The sequence below is a fragment of the Candidozyma pseudohaemuli genome (genome assembly GCF_003013735.1).
Source record: "Candidozyma pseudohaemuli strain B12108 chromosome Unknown scaffold00008, whole genome shotgun sequence".
NCBI lineage: Eukaryota > Fungi > Ascomycota > Pichiomycetes > Serinales > Metschnikowiaceae > Candidozyma > Candidozyma pseudohaemuli.
The window spans coordinates 82,583-104,842 of record NW_020194442.1 but is presented as its reverse complement, the minus strand read 5'-3'; the positions used below and the strand labels follow the sequence as shown (position 1 = coordinate 104,842).

The 22,260-nt window shown below is 49.7% G+C and overlaps 3 protein-coding genes across 3 annotated transcripts; all 3 read right to left on the bottom strand.

Moving 5' to 3' along the window:
• Position 1: 1 nt before the first annotated feature.
• C7M61_003264 (uncharacterized protein) lies at positions 2 to 8,820 on the bottom strand (the record flags this gene model as incomplete). The annotated part of the gene is made up of 2 exons (XM_024858608.1): positions 2 to 6,517; positions 6,802 to 8,820. 2 exons carry the CDS (start codon positions 8,818 to 8,820, stop codon positions 2 to 4), a joined length of 8,535 nt encoding a protein of 2,844 aa, XP_024713095.1.
• A 532-nt stretch (positions 8,821 to 9,352) lies between these two features.
• On the bottom strand, positions 9,353 to 10,192 carry WOR4 (Wor4p; the record flags this gene model as incomplete). The annotated part of the gene is made up of 1 exon (XM_024858607.1): positions 9,353 to 10,192. The coding sequence occupies one exon, from the start codon at positions 10,190 to 10,192 to the stop codon at positions 9,353 to 9,355; it is 840 nt and encodes a 279-aa protein (XP_024713094.1).
• A 10,343-nt stretch (positions 10,193 to 20,535) lies between these two features.
• C7M61_003262 (uncharacterized protein) lies at positions 20,536 to 22,233 on the bottom strand (the record flags this gene model as incomplete). The annotated part of the gene is made up of 1 exon (XM_024858606.1): positions 20,536 to 22,233. One exon carries the CDS (start codon positions 22,231 to 22,233, stop codon positions 20,536 to 20,538), a length of 1,698 nt encoding a protein of 565 aa, XP_024713093.1.
• Positions 22,234 to 22,260: the final 27 nt, after the last annotated feature.

Below are 22,260 nucleotides of genomic sequence, written 5' to 3'. Positions count from 1 at the left end.
ATCAAATAAAGTAGCTCTTCCATAAGACGCCTTCCAAGTCTTGCATCTGTGATTCGGAAAATACCTTGCTATCGACATGCCATGTATCTTGTCGGGTTTTCTTGAATTTGCCCAACGCATCCTTTGCTGTTCTTCCAACGACTCCAACAACACCTGATGCCTTGTTGGATAAGAGTGTCAAAAGTTCTGGAATCCAAGGTGGTGGTGGAGACTGGAACGAGAATGCATGAACAAGGGCACCTAAGCCGAGAGTAGCTCCGTGCATGGAAATGGTTTCAGCGTTTGTGACGTTTTTGAATCCTGATTTCCGGTGCTGCTTTCTGACACGGTCCAAGTCGGCAACAAAACGCTTCTTGTAGTTTTCAACAATTTCATCAACAATTCCGGGTGGTGAAGTGTGAACCAAACCAGAGAAGGTCGACGACGCGGCCTCACGAATTTCAACATTCTTGTGGTACATCAAGGTCACCGTCAACTCAAAGATACGCTCTCTCTGAGATCTGGTCAAGAAGAATAGGTTCTTGAAGTAGATAGTTTCCGTGAATTCCCCAAGAATAAAGTACTGAACGTGATTCAAGCCGTCCTTGCTGTACCCTTCAAGCATTGTGACCACATCTTCTAAGCAATGGGGTTCAAAGGGAATTTGAGAAACCTTCTTGAATGCTGAAATGGGTTCAATGTTTCCCAATTGACACACATCCTTCATGGCCGTTAAGTGCAAAAGGAAGGGTGCAATGTACTTGCTGACAAAGTCTTGGTACTGGATGGCAATACTTGTGTTGAGGGCTTGAGTCAACCAGCTGAGCACTGTTGTTGCGGCACAAATGTAGTTGGAATTCAAAATTTCATGAGCTGGCAAGTCCTTGACTTCATTCCTCCACACCTCAATTTGGTCGAAGATCGATGGGAGCTTTTCGAAAAGAAGATGGTTCATGCTTCTTTTATACATCAATTCAGGCTCAGTATTGCAAGCAGCGACAAATGTTGCACTGTCCTTCATCGATTCACCGTAGAAGGAAAAGGACGTCACAGCAATCAAAGATCCAATCTGCTCTCTAACAGCTTGGTATTTGTTGTTGAGATTGCTGAAACACAACTCAAGAATATCGTCTGGATTAGGGAACGCCCAGGTCATGGAGACAACCACAGAACGAAGGTAGCTTAAACGAGTGGCCTTCGTCAAGGCGGAATCGGAATCATCGGTGAGCTTGAAGTCAACCAAGACCTTTGTGACTCTGGGGAATCGCTTGCAATCGATGTGGGATGGTACCCACCAGGAGAAAATGGTCCAGATATTCTTTGTTTCAGATGTCAAATCCTTCTCGAAAATGTTGGTCAAGAACGGAACCAAAAAGTCATCTCTCTTCTTTGCCATTTCGTGCGTAGTGCTCTTCGATGCAATAAGCATACCCGAGATCAACTCACAAATAACGATATGTGAGCCCTTGTCATCTGGAACGTAAACCTCTCTCACGATTTCCAAGAACTCCTCAAACAGGAAGTTTTGAATTGTTCCGGTAGCTATCAACATAACAATGCCAGCGGTTGCAAAAACGTCGGTACCTTGGAAGGCAGCATTGGCTTCATTATCAGTCACCCACAAGTTCACGATGTTACGGAACCATTTTGGTGTTACGCATGACGCAAAGCCAGAGAGAACCTGCTGATCCTGCTCATTCAAATTGAGGTCTATCAACGGCTCTGGCCTCACTGCAATCATGGAGTCATCCCAGAAGAGCCAACCACAGTTGGCTTTTTGGTCAATGAAGTAATCAGGGTTGCTTTCATTCCGAAGCTCCTTCTTCCAGGTTTCAGAATACGAAACACCATTCTTTGGCAGCGTATCGACGACCTTGTAGTCTCTCATGACATGAGTCAAGTCGTAGGCATTCTCCAAGCTGTAATCGAAAGAGCCTAGCAAAAAGAGCTTGTTGAGCAACTTGCTGATACCTTTCAAAGCCAAGCGCGAGACGAGTGGATGGTCGCTTGACGAAGCTTTGGTCAACAACTGAAAGACATCATTCCTCGTTGGTGAACCATACTCGACTTGGATCTCGATCAAACACAGCAAATTAAGAGAGCTTAATTTCCAGTGGCTATTTTGCTTCTCGTTGACGATGAGCCCATCCTCTATTTTGCTTAATTTGTCGGAGTAAACATCTCTCTTCTTGTCTTTCGCAAGTGTTACTGCCTTGATTTCCAAATCAATGAATTCGTCGGGAGGTCTGATACTGTCAACCAAGGCATCATCAATCAAGCAAACCCTGCTTGGTAAAGAAATGGCACCACATAGATTGTGGAACAACTTTTGTGCCAAATCGCTGACCTCCACACGATCCACTAGCATGGAACGGTGCAAAATGTCGATGTATTTACCAAGGTAGGTGAAGTCTCCTTGCATCTTGGATTTGATGCGCTTGAGCTCAAAGATACTCAATCCACTCTCGATCTTCTTGTGATTGTCCTCATCTAAAGCCTTAGATAAGATCTTGAAAGTCGTCTTGATGATCACATTGTAGGAGTTATTCACACGCTTCATCGCATCAAGCAAAGTTGCTTGTGCACGGTCTGCGATAGCCAGGTAAGTTGAACAAGAAGCTCTTGACAAATCCTCGATTAAGATGCGATCGAGGTCAGACATGTTTCTTGAAGTTGCGTGCAATGCCACACGCATCTGATGGTATGACTCGATTCTGCTTCCGAATGTTAATCTTGTGAATGGTTTCCTGATCCTGTTGAGCTCTTGAATGTCGCTCAAGTATCTGAAGGAAATTCTGGCGTGACTGTAATCCAAGTTTCTCTCACGACCAACGTCAGCAAACCATATATCAAGCACGTATAGTAAATGTTTAAAAATGCGAATATTGTCGTAAAGGTGGGTGGTCATGAATTTGAAGATGATGTGCAAACTCTTACCAACCAAATGCCTTGTTCTGTGGATTTCAAGGTACATTTCATTGGCTCTGCGCTGCTCGATATCATCTCCAAAGTAGTATCTACTAGTGTAGATTTTGCGTTCACGGAATGTGATTGCGGGGTTTAAAGTTGTGAGGTCGACTCCACCGAGCATTGGGGTTGCTCTTGCAGACTCGCTGATTGGCGACTTCGACTGACTTAAGGAGCTAGTCTCGGCTCCTGCGTCGGCAGGTCTTCTGAAGATCGGTTGCTTCTCATTAAGGCTTTCATTGGAGTCATTTTTCTGGGAGTCCACGAACTGAGACATGTCGATATCAAAAGTCTTTTCAAGCTCATCGGTGAAATCAATGATATCCTTGCCCTCGATATCATCCACAATCTTTTGTAAGTTTTCTTGTACGTTCTCAATCCGTGCCTCGTCCTTGGTGCTAAATTTGCAACCTTTAAGATCGCGAAGTTGCTTGAGAAGAAGAAGCCTGTGTTGTAAGGATTCGTACTTGTGTTCGTTCAAACGGGGTATGTCCTCCTCAAAAGAAGGATCAAAAAGATAAGACGAACCACTAACACCATAGCCCAAGTAAAGCAAATTTACTCTGAGTTCGTCAGATAACTCAAGAGCAATCTGCGAAGTGGAATCCTTCGTTTTAATGATTTCCTTGAGAACTCTCAGAATATTCTGAAGAGCTTTTGAAATGTGGGCCTTGAAGGTGTCCACAGCAAAGCGAACGCATTTCTCGTCAGGGATGAACCAGTCAAAAGTGAGGTTCTCTTTCGAAAACCTGTAATCGTCAAATTGGAATCCACCCCAACACTTGGCATCGACGCCGTGTTTCTCGGCATAAGATGGGTTGATGAGTCTGGTTTCATTGATTCTCATCTTTGTGACGGCTTGAAGCATTTGGTTTAGCATGTAAGTGCTGGCAAAAACCACTGATCCCTTCACATTATCCATCAAAAAGTAGGAGAGCTTATTGAGCTTTGAGCCAACAGCAACGACCATCTCACCCGCATTGCCGATACACTCGTTGAGAATAATCAAATTCCAAAAGAGCGCCTCGTCAAGTGGTTCGATATCAATACCAGTTCTTACTTTTCCGGCGCCATTCTCGGAAACCTCCTCCATAACTCGGTCAATTAAGATGGGTGCAACCTGCTTGAAGTATTTGGGGTCTCTCTTGATGACGCCACCGCAAATCTCACCAACCACATCTGCGATAGAGTGTATCGAGTTATCGTAAACGAAGCTAAACACCTGCTCACGGAAACTCTTAAAGATGTCGTCTGACATGGACTCTATCATGATGAAAAGGAATTTTGGAAGACAGTCACAGAGGTCTTTCTCTATGCCGTTACTCTTGGAGGGGTCTGGGATATTTCTTAGAAGCAAGAACACACGTTCGAGGAATGTCTTCATGAGCAATTTGAATGCTGTGGATGCTGACTTGACAGCTTCTTCCTCCAATTCGGGAGTGATGTCAAAGGGGAAGTCAGACTCTTTGTTGTATAGCTTAGACTGGAGGTGGTCCATCTGAGAAGAGGTGAATTGAATCGCCAAATTGGAATCTCCACAGCCATCGGTGAGATCATGAATGGGTACAAAACTAGCCATTGCCGCAAAAGCTTCAAGGGTATGCATGGTTTTCGTCAAGTCATTAGAGTCAATACCTGGTAATGCCAAAGTGAATAAACGAGTCAAGTGAACTCTGTATACTGGAGTGCTGGCAAAATACCTGACACATTCATCGAGACAACGGAGGGCAGTAACGACTCTGTGCGTCGAAATCACACCTTCTAGAGACTCATATAGGTCAATGAGAATTCCTGACAAAACCTGGTCAGGGTCCATTGATGCAAGGAGATTCATGCAAACAAGGTAATCGTCAACCGCGCTGGCTTTCTTCGATTGTATACCTGTTTTGACAATTGGCAAAAGATCTTTGACGAAACGTGAAACAACCTCTGTCGACAACTTGTGTTTTTCGTCCAATGTGTAGAGGGTGGCAGTGGGTTGTCTTTCGAGATTAAACCTCTTTTGGAACTGATAGATCAAGCTCAAGACGAACTTGGAAATCGGTCTCGACCACTCTCCGCTGTTGGAAGGATGCACGTAACTCTCAATTGCGTTCAAAAGGGTCTCGATATGGCCCATGATTCCATCCTCACCCAAACTATTTTCAGCATCAATAGAGAAGACAATTGCACTTGAGAAACCGTGGAAGAACCTCGTCTTGAGAGAGCCGTACTTCTCGTAATTAATGCTCAAGCTGTTTATGAGGGTATTGATCAAGTACAAGAATTGCAGCTCGTTGAAAACACCAAAACGGCTCTGGTTATTCGCAATGGAAGGGTTTTTAGCAAGCTTCGTGAGGTAGGACATGGCGATTGTTCCCAAGCGGGCTGTGAGATGAGAATCAACGCCATGGGAACGGCTGAGTTTGGACCACATCACGAACAAGGCAGGAACGTAGTGACGGATATCGTATTCGCTGGTAGGGTCATCTTGGAATGTCAATGGGAGCATGCACATGGTGGATAAAACCAAAGAGGCGTTGGGGATGGAGAATCGACTGCCCAAGTGCTGAAAGATCTCTGGCAAGGCCTCTGCAGGGTAAAAGCTGGAGGCACGTTCGGCAATCTTGAGCATGTAGTTCATGTCTTTCTTTTCGAATGGCTCAAAAGAGGCATCAACGCCGGGAAAGTGGTTCACGAGTTCGAGGAAAACTGGTTTCCATGGAAGCTCTAACCCGGCGCTCCGCAAAAGTTCAACATCTTTCGTGAGAAGCTCAAAGATCTTGATGTAGATTCGGAGGTTCAAATGCTGACCTCTGCAACAGCAGATGGCGTAGTACACACGAGCTAGCGCCATTCTGAGCAGCAAGGGCATGTCGTATTTCATCTTGAGCCAGACTAGAAGCTCGTGGGTCCAGATCTTGGTGGAAACCACTGCAGCCGATTTGGGCGACTTCTTGTGCTGGGAGGTTTCTCCGGAATCAAAATCGTCAACGCTTTCCTTGATGTCGTCATCGTCCTCTTCCATCTCGGAATCGTCCTCGTACTCGTCGTCGTCCTCTCCACCCACATCCAAGTCTTCTTGTGAGAAGAATGTATTCGTTTCTTCGTCTTCTGCCACACGGGTATTGTCATTGCCAATCTCGAAAAGGTTTGTTTCTAAAGCGAGATCAATGTCAGAAAGCCCTGCCACGTTTCTAAGCGAGGCCAAGTCTTTGGCGGTGATGGAGACAGAGCCCTGAATATCCAAGCTCTTTACTGCGATATATAGATGTGCAACTATATGACTGAGGAATTTGGCTCTATCACGAGGGTTTTCGGGCTTGTAAGGGAGCAATCCGGGCAAATTGAGGGATCTGGGTCTGGATCTGGAGTAGAAGCGGTGGTTTGGGTCCAATTGGTGCTGTTGAAGCTCGGCATCGTCCTCCGGGTAATCCAAGTTGTAGAAAGCTTCTCGGTCCGTCTCAATGGTGCCGTAGGAAGGTCTTCTGCGCTTTTGGATGTTCAATTCCGTGTTAGGCGTGAGAACGGCGGATTGACGATTCGGACTTTTGCCGGCGTCACCCGAGTGATTGGGGTGTTCCGCTCCCAACTGCCTAATTGGGACAGGCCTGGCTAAGCGCTCCTGTTTGTCTGAACCCAGCGACTCTCGTACCATGTGTGGATTGAGTAGCTTTTCTTGATGGTTCGGGCTTTAAAGGCAGTGGGGAAGATTGTCCATACAATTGCCCCTGGTGTACGGGTGCGGGTTGCTGCAACATCATGAAACTTCTCCAGAAAAACCTCGCCTGCGGCACGGGTGCAACCTTATTTCTTCTCCGCCATTCCAATCATTTGCTCCACTTGTTGGTGGCAAATGTTTTTAAGATCCTCTACATCGGCCCGGAGTTCCTCCACAAGCATGGACTTCTCGCCAATGACGTCAAGGAGCGTCGCCTCTCTCTCCTTCTTCTTTTCAATCTCTTTTTGCAACCGTTCGATTTCCTCTTCTAGCAGCGCCAATTTCGTGCTGAGGTCCTGTTGGGCAACGATTTCCTGCTGGGCTTCGTCCTTTTGAGAAGAAAGCATCTCGTTTTCCTCTTTGAGCGCCAAAAGCTCCATTTCGAGACGACGGATGTTGGCACTCATTTTGCTGAGAAGCTGGATATTCTTTCCTCCTTGAGCAGCAGGAACTCCCGATCTGTCAGCCAGGTTTCTCCAGTACACCAGGGCATCGTCCGGTACTGGGCCCTCCGTAGCCTCAAACAGATCAAGATCCGTGAGTGAAACAGCCAGCATGTTCGCTTCAAACAGATTGTTGAAAGATGGCTGGCTCAATTGCCCGAGTCCAGGCGTCAAACCAGGAGTATGTGGATCCTCATTCATGCTGATATGGAGCCCCAGATCACGGAGTTTTCTGGATTGCAGCTGTGCAAACGAATCCACGTTGGAACCGCCCATATTCAGTTCTCGAAGCTCCTGAACCGTCTCCTCGAGCTTTTCAATGTTCTGCTTCAACTTCTGCTCCTGGAGCTCCCAATTGTGCCTGTCGGTGTTGAAAATCGCCTGGAGCTCGTCCTTCTTCGCCTCCAACTCCTTGTAATCGTCCTCCTTCACCGACACCTGGAACTGAAGGTCCTTAAGTGTTTTTTCCAGCTCTTTCCGCTGCTCCACAGCCTGGGCCAATTCCTCCTTGGCCATGGTCACCTGCCCACCGAGTTTCCTGATTTCCCCCTGGGCCTTCACCTTGGCCTTTTTCAACGCATTCAGCAGCTCCAGAAGCGCATCGGCCTTGCTGAGAAGCTGCAGCTCGATCAACTTCCAGTTTTCCTGCGACGAGACGTACTGCTGATGGAGGTTTTTGTGAGCCTCAGACAATTTAGCGTACTCCGAGTACGCAATGTGTTTCGCTTCAGCTTCCGTGGGCGTGGCCTCCGTAACCAGTGTTTTCATGAAACCCTCGTTTTCCAGCCGGAGCGCCTCGACCTTGGCTTCAAGACGGGATATCTCCACACTGCTCTCTTCCTTCAACCGGCTCACCTCGTCCTTCAAGTACGAAATCGTGTCCTCCTTCAGCCTAACATCTAGCGACTGCTGCTGCTCGGCCATCTGGAGCTTTAGCCTGGCCTCGTCGAGCTCTTTTTGGGCATTACGTTTCTCCTGAAGCTCGGCCTCATATTGCCGCTGCTGCTCCTTGTACTTGGCCTCCCAGTTCTTCAGTTTTTCCGCCTCCAACGCCCCCGTGGCCTCCGCAAGCTTGCGCCCGTTCGTCTCCAAAAGCTCCAAAAGCTGGTCCACAGACTTGAGCTTGTGTGTTTTCATGATACTCTCCACCTCCTCAAGCCGGAGAAGCGCATCCTCGTTTTTCGACGCGTAGTCCTTGAGAGAGTGTTCTAGTTTGGCGTTCGTGGCCGCCATGGCCCTGATTTTCTCGTGGAGCTTGATCTCCTTGCCTGAAAGCGCCTGTCCTTCCTCCATCAATTGCTGGATTAGGGCGTCCTTTTCGGCCAATTTCTTGTCGGCGTCGCTTGTAGCCGTTTTCTTGCTTTCAGCGACAAGCCGGCGGTTCTGCTCCTGGAGCTCCTGGCTGTGGAGTTTCACTTTTTCAAGTTCTTTTCTGATTTCGGCCACTTCGTCCGTTTCGGCCGGCGGCAGTGGCTCAATTGGCGCTGGCTCGGCCGGTTTCGGGCTCAGGGGCACGGAGCCTTCCTCGGCGGCGGCTTTTTTCTTCTTTTTCGCCGCCATCGCTAGCCTTTCTTGAAGCGTTAGCCTCTTGGGCTTCTTGGGCTGGTCGTCCTGGGAAGCAGGGGCGGTGGGCTCTGGCGTGCTTTCCACAGAGGTGTCCTGCATGGTGGTGCTGGTGTCGGGAATGTCCACGGCCTCTGGCTCGACGGCCACGGCGTCGTTTTCTGCCATTTTGGGTGTTGTAGTAGTTGAGGAGTGTTGATCCGTGTACTGAAGCGGTGTGCACGTGAGGCAGCACGTGTGGTAGCACGTGCCGTCATGTGCCGTGTCACGCTTGTCACGTGCTACCACACGTGACGCGCATCACGTGACTTGGCCGACGGATGTCGCGTAGCGTGACAAATATTTGACTAACCGAGTCAGCCCCGACGGGCAAGCTTTCTACCGAGGCGTTTTCGTGGCGTTTCATTAAAAGCTAAACATAGGGAGCCGGGGCAGGCGCCCAGGTGCGTGCGGCGCGGGAGCCCGGCAAACTAAAAAGGTTAAAGGCAAAAAAAAGAAGCACGACGGGCTTCTTCACGTGACCTTCCACACGTGCACGGGCGCGCCCCCCGGCAGCGAGGCTGTCTACCACGTCTGCGGTGCTGCTAATACAGCATCAACAGCCCAACCGGCCTGCCGGTGTACGATACTGCCAGGTGACGCCCACCAACGGCGTTTTTGCAAGGATTTTTCAAATCTGCCAATTGGCCAATTTCGTAAATCACTTTTGGTAGCCAACCACCGACGGAAGCAGCGGGAGCTTCACGGGCCCGTCAAGGATATCCAGGATGCGAGGCAACGTCTTGCTTTCAGGCTCCTCCTTCTTTTCAGTGTTTTCCGAAACCGTCAGCGAACAAACCGGCGGCGTAGGAAGCAGTCCCTGGGGAACCTGGGGTGCCGGTTCCGGCGCCGGTTCCGGAACCAGAGCCAGCAGCAGAGGCGCCAGCGGCGGTGTCGGCGTCTTTTCCTTCTCGTCCAAATCCACATCCTTAAAGTCCGCCTTGGACTTGCGCAGGCCGTGCTTCTTTGTGACAATGTGTGTGTTGAGGTGGTTCAACAGGCCGTAGCGCTTGGTGCAGCCTGGATACGTGCACTTGTACTTGCGGACAATCTGGTAGTAGCGTCTGCGGAAACGGCGGTGTTTTTGTGGAGGGGGTGGGTTCGTGTGTGGATGCTGGGTAGGAGGATTTGTGTGTGGATGCTGGTGATGCTGGGAATGCTGGGTGGACTGGTTGTTCATCACAGGGTACACAGGATAAGGCACCGGCGCCAGCATCGGAACAACTGGAGCAGGAACCATGTAGCCCTGGGGCTGGGGCGCCTGGTAGTAGGCGAATTCCTGGGGCACGGGCACTTCGGGCATCAGGGCGCCTCGAGGCACCTGGTGTGGAAGAACATAGTGGTACTGGGGGTGCATGGGCTGGAGGGTGTGGGGGCCCGGTAGGCGGTCGTGGGGCTGGTTGGGCTGGTGGTGGAGCGAGGGTAGGGGTAGCACGGGCGGCAGGGAGGGTTTGTTGAGGATCAGGGGTATCAGGGCCTTTGGGCTGGGCGAGTGGGTCATGATGGAGGTCATGGCAGCGAAGCTGAGGCGTAAGCCGAAGCTGAGCTGGCACTAGTTAATCGAAGCTTTGGCGTAGCCGAAGCTGAGCTGAGTCGACCTAGTAGTAGTTGGTCGAAGCTTAGGCGAAGCCGAAGCTGAGCTGAGTCGACCTGGTAGTACTCTTTGAAGCTTAGCGAAGTGCCAAGCTACTCAATAATCTGTCTCGACTGGTAGTGCTAGTTCGAAGTAGGAAAACGACGAACTGGAGGTAATCGACTTCAATTGGCTTAAGAGTCGTTGACCTCGGTAACTGTGACTGACCGTTGATGCTGTGTTGACCGTTGAGAGTCTGACCGTTGATAATCTGACCTGATACTAAGCCGTTGATACTAAGCTGTTGATACTTTGTACCGTTTCTGACCTTTGGGCTAGCACTTGTAGCGAGTGTTTTTTGATAATCCGCCAACGACTTTTTGAGTGTTCCTGGAATAACGTATCCAAACGACTCCTTGTGAAACACCAGCGGCGTTTGTGACGACGGCTTCTAGAATATGCGATGGGGATTCCGTCAGTCTTCCGTGCTGTCAGCAAGCTGATTCCTTGGAAAAACGGAATTCAACAATGTCCCGTCTGCTGATGGAATAACGTCACCAAAAAATGACTAAAACCTCAGCAGTCTAAATACCCTAGGGATTCTTCCTAGGCAATGCTGTTAGTGTCGCTTCTAGACTCTCTAGACGACGGCTTGTTTTGAAGTGGAATTGTCTAGACGTGTAGCAGGACTAGACAAGCAGGGATCGTGATAACCTGTGGGATGGAGGAATGCCTCTTGGACTTAAGTACCTTTCTTGAAGGAATGGATGACACCGTTGAGCTGGACTTGCCGGAATTGGGCTTTCCTTGATGGAGCAAAGACACGAGGTGTACGAAAGGCAGAGAGCCGTGAGATGGGGTGGTTATTAGCGGTGGAGGGCTTGGAGCCGAGGAATGGGATGAACCAAACAAGGTAGGTTTAAAAAAAAAAGGATATGGGGTGGATTGACGGGTTCAGGTGGAAGTGGAGGGTGGGCACAGGGTCCTTATATATTGGGATGTAGGAGGGAGGAGGCGTTTAGGCGGGAAGCGATATTCTAGAAAAGAATGTTAATACCGCAATCTGCAACAATAGCTATAATTAATATAATTTTTCTCTGCCACGATGATTATCACATAGTGTGGGAAAATCATGCGTGGAAGACAATAGCCGGTGCGTGAGCAGGGCATTGCGGCTGCAGTTTTTATTCTTTACCCGCGTTTGCGTAGTAAACGTACCGCATATGCACGGTCTCCGAGTGTGTGTGCAGTGCGTAGAGCGACCCAGGGCTGCGTCTGCAGCCCCCCGTCGCTGTGACTGCGAATGGGAGCTGCGCGGGCTCCTAACGCAGGCGGCATGCGAAAGAAGCATGCACGGCCAGCAGGGCCCGCAGGCTTAGGCACAGTACTAAGCCTTCCGCCTGCGTAATGTTCGGCGCTGCGTGCAGTACCGCTAGCCACCGGGCTAGCACCCGGTAGATCACGATAAGTCGAGATAGGGCACAAATGGGTCTGATCGGCGAGGGGTAAAAAGAAAGAAAAAAGCAGCACAACGATTCATGCACACGCCCAATACGGATCGACCCGCCTAGGGCCGTTTTGGCAAGTTGTGCATTTTTCCTTTCCTTCCTCTCTTCATGCCCCACGCAAAAAGGGCTATTTTAAAACCGAAAATGCACCTCTCTGCACACGGCCAGGGCCCGCAAGGGCGGCGTGCTGCGGGACGGTGTAGGCGGATAGCTGTGCGTCCTGCAGGCACCGCCCCTAGGTCTGTGTTGCGCTTGCCGTAGAGGACAAATAAAAAAATAAGTCTATTGTTTGTTTCATCACTTGCAGCACGTCACTCGATTCTGATCAAGTTACGGTCATCCCAAAACGGACAAGGCTATAGCGAGTCTTGTGTGATTGGACATGTTCAAAAAAAAAGAGGCTGTGGAGGCATGGAAGCCTGTCATTCACAGAATGGGTCCTCGGGGAGGGCCTGTGAATTCGGCATTTCTTTGCATCCATGGAGGCACCTTGATCATTCTGTGGGGGTGTCTAAGCCAGGCGAAGCTTCTTGCAGTATATGGAAGCTTTTCCAGAATGTCTGATCGACCGCCCCGAAGGTAGAAGAATTGGAGAAATAAATGGAAAGTGTAATTGGAGAAATTGGAAAAGGCATTGGGAAAGTATGGAAGCCCTGAATTCCTTCCATGGGTTATGAGCTGGTCACGCTGGTCTTTGTGGCACTGTCGAAAACGTAGTAGGCAAATCTTCCAGGGACAGGACTCGATACGAACAATAGCGTAAACGCTGGCAGGCATAGGCAGGCCAACTAAAGCGACCGGGTTGTTTTCTAAAGATAGACGGGAGACTTTGAGAGTGAGGGATTGAGAGGCTGTAGAGAGACTGTAGGAGAGATTGCAGTATCGACAGAATGGAGAGATCCACGATCCCTTTCTTTGATTGTTTTTTATTGACTTTTTGAACTTTTGAACTTTACTGACTTTTGGGCTATGCCTTTTTTTCGTCTAGCGCAGCAATGCTTCCTTCCATTGCACCTACCATAAAGCACAAAGAGGCGTTCAGTTCCACCCAATAGAATCACACCACGGAGCAACTGAAACACTCTCCCGTCGTTGACGAACTCCGTCGGCATCCCTCGGCAGCAAAAACACCCTCAACCCGTGCCCCTGCCGTAGTAAACGCACAAGCAGTCTAAACGCTGCCTGAAGCAGCTCTAAACGATAGTAGCGCCCGACGCCGTCAAAACATAAACGCTGCAAGCGTAGATGGAACAGAATGGCAGCAGCCAATGAAAAAGCCGCTAGCACCACTCTCCCAGGTAATCAGGTGTTAGAAGCGCTGGAGCAACCACACTAGCGCCGTACAGATAAGAAGGTTCGGTGGACGTTCGCTCTAACGTCTTTGTGGGCCGGTTTGGAGAAGGGTGGTTTGGGTTTGTGCTTCTCGTCTACATGCGGGCGGTGCTAAGTGTGCTTTTTTCGAGTCAGGCGGGTCTGGAAACGTCCGGCCGGGTAGTTGCTTTCCAGAAAGCCGTAGAAGGCGCTTTTTTGAGACATTTGCGGGTTCTCCTGGCGGCCTTGGCTGTTTGGAGCCCGAGCAAAGTGGGAAAATTAGGTCTACTCGGGTGGAACGTAGGTTGTGGTTACGGAGGGTAGATAGCACAAAATCGTCACAAAACTGCCGGGAGATAAGGCGGACTTAGGGGGGCGGTTCTTCAATCCGGCGATTATCTAGTGTTTTTTAAGTGCTTTTGTAGATGTCATTTTGTAGACGTCTCTTTGTAAATGCTGTTTGTTTATGCTTCGTCGGTCCTCGGTCCAGGTGTGGCTCGAAGCACTGGTGCACTGGGCAGCCAAGAACCGTAGGCGAGGTTTCGTAAACGGCTCTGTTTGCACAGAAACGTAATTCTTTGTCAAGATGGGCGTTTTGCGCTGGCGTTTGTTGCGACTGGCTTTGTGCTTCAGGGTCTGTCGAGCTGCGTCTGGAGCGTTTGAGCCTTGAGCTACAGCTACGGCGCCGGACGGCTGTCCAGCGATTGGGGGGTTTTGGAATATTTGTCCAGACAATGGCCGCCAGGCTGGCAGCCGGGAGGCTGTTTTGACGAGTAGAGCAAGTGAAGAAACCAGAGGGAGCAAGGGATTGAAGAACTGGATCGAGAGGCAAAACAGCGGTCAAGATTTCCTTAAACTGCCTTACTGCCTTAAAAACTGCTTCAAAAAAATCCCCAATTGAATCCCCAATAGCACCCCGTCAGCCTACCGCCTGACATGGTGGGACATGGTGATCCTCAGATCGTCCGATCACTGGATCCTGGATCACTGGATCACCAACGCACCAGACGCTAGGCGACGGCAACCCCGTTGTGGTAGGGCTAATCGGGAAATAAACGGCCAATCGTTGCAGGTTTGCCTTTTTAGCACCGCAACAGCGTCAATCCTCCCTGAAACTAAACCCAGGCGCTAAAGCAAAAACCAGCCAGATGCAAAAGCAAAAAACCAAAATGCAAATCACGGCCGGGCATTTCGCCCAAACCTCCCCGTGAATTTAGTAAATGTTGCACCGACGAGGCGAAAGGCGTCCCGAAAAGTCCCCGGACGATCTTCCTTGAAAGCCTCCACACATTTCCTAGGGCTCCTCCTTTTCATTTATTCCTCCCTGCTTTTTCCTCTTCTCCAAACCGCTGCTTCTAAATTCAGCATAAGCGATGCCGTAGCGAGACGAAACCCACCGGGCGCCTGCGTCAGGGCTAAAAGACAGCCCACTTTCTTTGTCTGGACCATAATTCCTAGGGTTTCATTCCATTCCGGAGCACCAAGCCGCCGGGGAGAACGATCATTTTTTAAACAAGCAAAGCCAAAAAAAAATCGTCAAAATACTCGAATTTCGGCCCCACGCGGGATGGCGGCTCTGTACTGGTACCCTGGTTAGAAGCGCTTCTGCTGCTTTAGCTCACGATGCTTGTATGCGCTCAGACGGCTATGCTGGTAGGCAATGTAGGTCCCCGGGGGTCGACGGCAGGATTGTTGCTTTCTCAGGCCACCGTTTCTGGAAGGGGTTTTCGAAAACGGCATGCTGGGCTGCAAAAGCGTGGATGTGCTTGACGAGTATAAGGTGGAGGGGGATAGAAGGGATGGTGGATTTTTGAAATTGTGATTTAGCAGAAGTTGTGGCCAGGGGTCCGGGCTCTTAGCGGCTTTTGGCTTGGCTGCCAGGGGTTTGGCCTGCCTTGGCCCTTTTTGGATCTGCCTTTTTTGGATCTGCTTTTTTGGATCTGGGTGGTGATTTAAACATGGGTAGTTGGGCGGCAACATTTGAAGCGATGTGGAGGAGGGGGGCCGTTAAGAAGGGGAGGGCCTTTGAATTTAAAACAAATTTAATTAAATGGATTGTGTTTTGGCCTTTTCGTAGAGGTGGTGGTGGAGTTGGTGTCGCTTTACAGAAGTTGTGCTACGGTGTCGAAAAAAACGACAACCCGGGTGCCCAAGAAACAAACCGTATTCTGTCGATTCAATCTACAATTGGCCTGGTTCGCCTTAACAAAGCTTTCCAAATTTGCCGTCCAAAACGGCTCCAAAACGGCTCTAAGCGTTCTTCAAAGCGTTCCAAAACCCTCCAATCGTCCATCAACAAAATCCAAAACACCCGGCAGCAAAACACCCCCTCCACGCCGCTGGCCCGCAAAAGCTACAGTTACGGCCGCCTGGTCCCCATTGTGGGCGTCTGAGCCTGCTTCACCTGGCGACTGCTTATTCACACCCACGCAATGGCCTTCTTTGTGGACCAAAGCGACCCACGTCCATAATGGCGGATTCAGCCACGGCCGTCAGGGGCCGCCAGAGCAAGCAGAGCAAGCTTTGCTTTTTTGGTGAATCTGGTGAAATTGTGAACCAATTGAGTCACCAATAGTCCACCCACGCAAAGAAAACATTTCCAAAACGACTCCAAAAAATTTCCAGAAAACTTTCCAAAAACAATCCCCAAAAGCAGAATCCAAAGCACCCAGTGTGGCCTGATGACAAGACTCCATTGTGTTTCGACCAGGGACAATGTCGCTGCAGATACTCGGACTAAGCATTCATCACGGCAACAATTGCCAGCATGTTGCACGATGGAACCTCCCACAATGGGACCCTGGCTGCGAGCCCGGACCCTGACCCGAAGCTTCTCCACAAACCCTGCAAGAAATCGTGCCATGGCTCCTCAAACGCTCAACAATGGAACCTCTGGATGGGGACCCACTTACGCCTGCCAAGCCTGGGGCACCATTTCCATGGAAGCTGCTGCCACGGCGATCCGTCGTTTGGGGTGTATATTTTTGCCAGGGCAGCGACGTGCAACCGTTGGAGTTGAGGAGGCAGATTTTTTTAAAGATGGGTTGTCCCTGCTACGGTCTGGTTCCAGATGCATCCCTGACGTTTGATGAATTCCTTTTCCATTTCCTTGTCTTCCCTTTCCTTGTCTAAATCTGCCTACTCCTTGCCTACTGGCCTTGTTCGCTGCGTCGTTTGTGATTCCGCTTTTGTCGTATCCCTAGATCGTATCCACTTCCCTCTCGTCTGGGGCTTGGATCCACTTTCCGAACAGGCGCTCCGGCGTCTGCCAGCGTGCCTATCCTTCTTCAATTGCTCCTTTTTTTCTACTACTTTTTTTCTATTCTTCAATTCTACGTTTTTCAATTCTCCAATCCCATACTCTGAATTCCCATTGCATCACATCTTCACTAATCACTCACCCTGCCTGCTTTCTCGACTAAGGCGCCGAAAGGCTACTAACCCCAGGGCCCTCTCCTGAACAAAGCCCACAATGGGCTCTTGAGCCCGTGACTGTGCTCTAGGTTCCGTCAGACAAGCTACAGCTGCTGCTTAGACAATCGAGACACCACTGAAAAAGAAAACCCCCAGGCGCCAAAATCCTCCTCGTTACGTGCCCGGGGCTTATCGTGGTGGTTCGACGATTTTGTTTTTGCGTCTGTAGGGCCGCTTATCCACGCCAAATAAGCTTTGACGTATTTAGAAGACGCTTGTGCACCGCATGGTCTTTTAGCGGGCGTTTGGTCGAACAAGGCAATTGCGCTTTGATTGCATTCCAGTGGCCCAGCTTGGTGGTGCTTTTTTTTACCTAGTGGCGGAGGGTAAGTGGTGGGATGTTTGGAAACGCCATGGTCGAAGGGCATCTGTAAGCGAGAACCCTTGCGGATATTTTTTATGGTTTTTCGGCCGTTTGTCTTAGACTAACAGTTGAGCTTTGTTGGTAGAGGTTGGTTTTGGATATGTTTTGTTGTCGACTATGGGTTGTCGATTGTGGGTTGTCGATTTACTTGTCAATTGACATGCCTTAGACAGAGCCACAAAACACCAATTGCATCGCCATTAATGCACCGTCTTGCACCATCTGGCACCTGGCCTGGAACCAACTGGCACCCCATTAGCCACTTTTCCATTTTTCCACCTTCCCTTTTCCTGTCTGTGCTTTTCGATTTTGTGACTTCCCTAGCCACTTTTCTTGTCGCTACGCTTCACGCCTACCCGTTTGGTCTATTTCACTCGCTACCTCTTACGTCACCCTGTTCGCTTCTGCTTGGTCGTCTTGTCGCTTCCGAGTGCATCAAGCCACCTGCCACCACTTTTCACCAAATCCATCAAATCCCCAAAACTACCTAGCATTAAACCACCAACTACGACAATGCAATCTGTCAAAAATGTCAAATTCTCCCACTTCCCCAAATCCACCGCTTTCCAAAACAGAGTGCCACGTCCTGCCCCGAATCCACATTCCACTGACCCTGTCGGCTTTGACTCTGGCTTAATTGGACCCAATGTGCCAATACCACAGGACCACATCTTGACCAACCAAAACCGCCTAAAAACACCAAATCCTCGTTTCACAAACCGTGCTCGTACTTGGCCATCTGTCCAGGTGAAACGACGAAAACAGCCGCCAAACATATACTAAGTGTGTGCCTTGAAAAAAAAAGTTTAATCAGCCTCTCATGTCAAGGTTCGCTGCAGCAGGGACAGAAACGAGAGGATCGGAGGCAAGTGGAGGCGGAGCAGGTGGCTGCAAAATCTGCACGGGAGGCGAGGAGGCGCTTTTATTTTTTAGGCACTGACGGTTGATCCCACGGTAGGAGCGTTCGGGGCCATGTACCTCAAACCCCGACTAGGCCCCTCCGGCACTGCGCCGGCCTTTGGGGGCGCATGCCTCTGCGGCCTTGCATTGTTCGCACGCGCTGTTTTATGCGCCTCGCCCGCATTGCATTGCAGCGTCGAAGCTCGACCAATGCTCGTCTTAGGCATGTGAAGATCAGCCTATCTCCATCTACTCAGATCGATCGGACCCCCCATCGGCTTGCTCATTATTCCCGCCATGTGAAAGAAAAGTAGTACCCCATTGTTCGCCTCCTCGAGCATGTTCAGCCTTACTGGGGAAAAGCCTCCTTATCCACGTCACTTCGTTGCTTGCGGCGCGGGCCTCCCAAGAATGCTCTCAAATGCCTTGAGATGTAGTCTCTCACTTTTCCTGAGAGCCCGCAGGCGGCGGAGCTGCACACCACGCCTGACCATTTTTAGCCAACCTTCCGCTGCAGGGGCACAATCGGCCCCCTAACCTCGGCAAATAATATTTCACGAAAAATATTATCCCATCTCCACCTTAGTATCCGCAGGGTGACCACACAGAAGACCTTTTCCTGATTCGGTGCGTATGTGGTGCTTGTGCGTTGGCACTGCGTTGCGATCGTCACTTGCAGAAGCTTAATTCACGAGACTAAATGTACGGGCGGCGTTAGTGTGACGTTAAAGCCGTTGCGCAAAGCTAATTTCCTTCTCCTAAGCAAAAACGGTAATCTTCCAGGGCTTGAATTCCTCGAAGGAGGGCTTGAGTATGTGGTTTCTTGTTACTTTAAACGTGCTGCTGCAAACGGACGCCTTGACTGGCTTTTGTTACAATGGCGCTGGTTCACAATAGGATCCATTGATGAACGATCAGCTTCTTGCGGGTCATCAATAGTGCTTGAACGGCGGTGCTGGAATTCCGCTGTTTTTGCTGGCGATCTCTTTTTCTTAACTAAATGTGGGTTTTTTCCCTGTTTGGGTTCGAAGTCTCCAGAATGTGCCATCCACCTCCAGCCTCCTTGTCATTCTTCCATAAGCTATATTGGTACTATGTATCACGTGACGCCGGTTCCTGCGTCCGTTTGTCCGGCCCGTCAACCGGTTTGGTCCTGTCCCATTCTTCATGACATTTTTCCGAAACACTCACAAAACCAACAAAGACTCCGATCGCTTTCTCGCAGATTCCGTTTTCATCATGGCTTACAGAATGGACTTGTGCGTTTACGGCCAGGGTCCTTTCACGATTTGCACAAATACGGAACACCCTCCTTTTGGGTAATTATCTTCGTAAACGTATCTCTTTGTGGACCAGCAGTACAATCCAGGTGTTTTCAGAATGATCGCTTTTTTTACTTGAACTATCATCAATTCTACGTGATCAGACCCTATTGTTGTTGGCCAAAATCTTCGATGATTTTCTTCTCTTGCAGACACAGCCTGACCAGGGTCACCCTTCCGAATTTATTTAACCTTCCGTTCTTCCTCTCCGGTCACCCTCTTCCGGCCATCCCCTTCCGTGGTCGGTTTTTCCGGGCTGGACCCAGTTGCTCACATTTTTCGGAACCGAGCCTGGAGTTGCACCCATCGGTGCGAGCTCGGATTATCTATTGCACCCTGAATGGCTAAATTCCATCGGAGCCGGCGTCGGTCACAACATAAATCACCATCGGCCTTCTGTTAATAATAATCACCACCTTCGCCGCCATCGTATGATGGCTCGACTTTCATGGTCCCAGGGTCTCGCCCATTCGTCCGAGTGACTCACCTAGTGTGACCCATCTTGGGCGTCCCAAACCTGCACATAGGGCGATGGAGGGAGCGTTTTTCTCAGTTTTCGTTTCTTTTTCGCCTTTAGCGCGCCTCGGACTTTCTGCCGTGCCACGGCGAAAAGGATGCTGAAAATAATATATAAAGCTGCCTTTTCCCTTGCATTTTCTTCTCCACACAGCAATATAAATCACATACAAACATGAATCAGGTTCAAACATTCCCAACCCAAAAGATGACCGCCGAGCAGAAGGAGGCCCAGATCATGAAGGAGATCAGAAGCAACACCAACAAGTTCGAGCCTCGCTACGAGGGCACCTTCTTTGGTGACTTCTTTGGCATTGCGTTCAAGAAGACCAACTAATTGACCAAAACTCGGACCCGGATGATAATAGACTAATAGAATAATGTGTAATGACAAACGTTGTAGATGGGAATCACCTCCCCTTGACCGTAGACATTGGCTGTAATTGACCAGCAATTACTGGGATTTCTGTTTGTCCTCGAGAATTGCTTTTTGAGCACCAGTTGGAAAGATTTTCCACTTACCGTGCGGCGAGCGGGGCAAGAGGGGTAATTTTCGCAGCCATCCCGAAAAGCATAGCGGTCTTCTGACGGCTTGAGATGAGACACGATCTGGGATGGTCTTCTTCAATTAAGAAATCACAGGATGCTTTTCTTTTTTTGCTTTCTTTCCTTTTAGTCTTTTCAAATCCAACCAACCTTGCCATGTCCCGTGGCGCCATCCATCGAACCATCAGAGCAGCCAACCTTGGTATACCAAGACGCGCTATACACAAGAAAATAACGCTGCTTGCTTGCTTGAGGTATTCGGCGATTCAAAAACAATTAATGCCGTGGAAATCTGTTTGCAATTGCCTATCGTAGCAATTTCAAAGTGGCTCAATCCCCCACACGGACCCTGCCCTCGAACCAACGGTCAATCTCATCCCGAGGCTCTGCCGTGCCAGTGTACTCGAAAATGCACTTGTTGATCCTCACATAACGCAACAGTTTCTGTGTTTCACCGTACAAAAAAGCAACGTGCTGAACCTTAAACCACTCGTCGTAGACGTTGGGATGAACGGCGCCAAGTGCCATATGTGGTGCTCCTCCGGCTCTGGTTCCAAAAACATCCAACACTTCGAGGCTGGTGAGGCTCCGCAAAAGCAGAAGAAACTCCTCCACTCCATGACTTGAATCGCTAGGATTGAGTCTGAGTGCAAGAAGCTGACGAAGCTTTTGAATGCCGTGGATCAAGGCCGTTGGTGTAGGCTGGGCCACATCACAGAAGGAGTTCTCCTCACGAAGTTCAACCAGAAGCTTGGTGAGTTTCGTCTGTTCCAGCAACTTCATCGCATAATCACTGTAGAGCTCCTCAAGGTCCACATGCTGTGCCTTGATCTCGTTCATTCTGATCACCAAGTCAAGCTCATGAAGGTTGGGACAGCTTCCAAGCACCATGGGCACGCTGTCTCTTCTCGTTTCTCTGTAATCTAGGTTCAAATGCGTAAGACCCGTCAAAAGAGGTGCTAGTGTTCCCAAAAAGCCAGGCAGCGTTTCCTCGAGCTGGGCTTGGCGATACTCTGAAACATTCTTGAGCTCCAAACGGCGGAGACGTGTGAGGTCTGTGGCACTCGCCAAAAGCTGTGCATCCTTCTCGCAAACCAAAAAATCATTAAGGCAGAGTTCCGAAAGCGATAAGCTGACATGCTGGAGCTTGCTCTTTTTGAAGACCGCTTGGAGGGTGCCTAGTTCGTATTCTCTAGCCTGAGAGGCAAAGAGACCCTCTCGTGCAGCCGTTTCCCATAAAGCAGTGTCGAGTTCTCTTGGTGATGGCAATACTGCGTTGGTGTCCTTGTCGAAACGGGACAAACGAAGACTATGGAGGTTTCTTTCGACTGCATTGGCATCAGCGCATACAAGCAAGCTATCGATGATCTTGACGAGTCTGCTCTGGTTGTAGAACGGCCGAATATGGAAATCCTTGAGGTTGTTAAAGTGAAAATACGGGCAGTCCGAAGTCAATTCGCCCAAGTAGTTCGAAAACTTGATATTCAAATCAAGCTGCTGCACCAGTTCCTGACTGGGTAGCCGTTTGAGGTACTCTAGCTTGAAGTTATCCAGAAGCCACGACAAAGAGTGGAGGCACTCTAGTCTCAGAAAGAAGCTGAGAAGCTGCTCGTTCACGCTGATATCGTAGATGTTCGTGGAGTCCGGAAGGCTGACCACCAGAATGACGTGAATGGGGAATTGTTGGTTATAGCGCTGGATGAGCTTCTTGAAGGAGTACAGCAGTTTGATATATGTGGACGACAAGTCGTACTCCTTGCTGAATTCCGTGTAGTTTGCATCCACAATGATCGTATGGTACAATCTGGGGAGGCAAGCAGCCGCTAGTTCCTTGCATGTCAATGCCAAATTGAGCGTATCGTGTTGGTTCAAGTAAACCGCCACCAAGGAGCGGATTTCGTGGGGGAGGCCGTCTAGAATGGATGACGAAGGCGGCAGTAGGGTGGGTGTAAAGCTTTTTGTGGGTGTGTGGTGGGGTTCAATGGGGTTTTTCGAGTACCCCACGGGGACGTCAAGTAGAAAGGCCATTCCGTGGATTGAGGTGGCGTGGAGTTG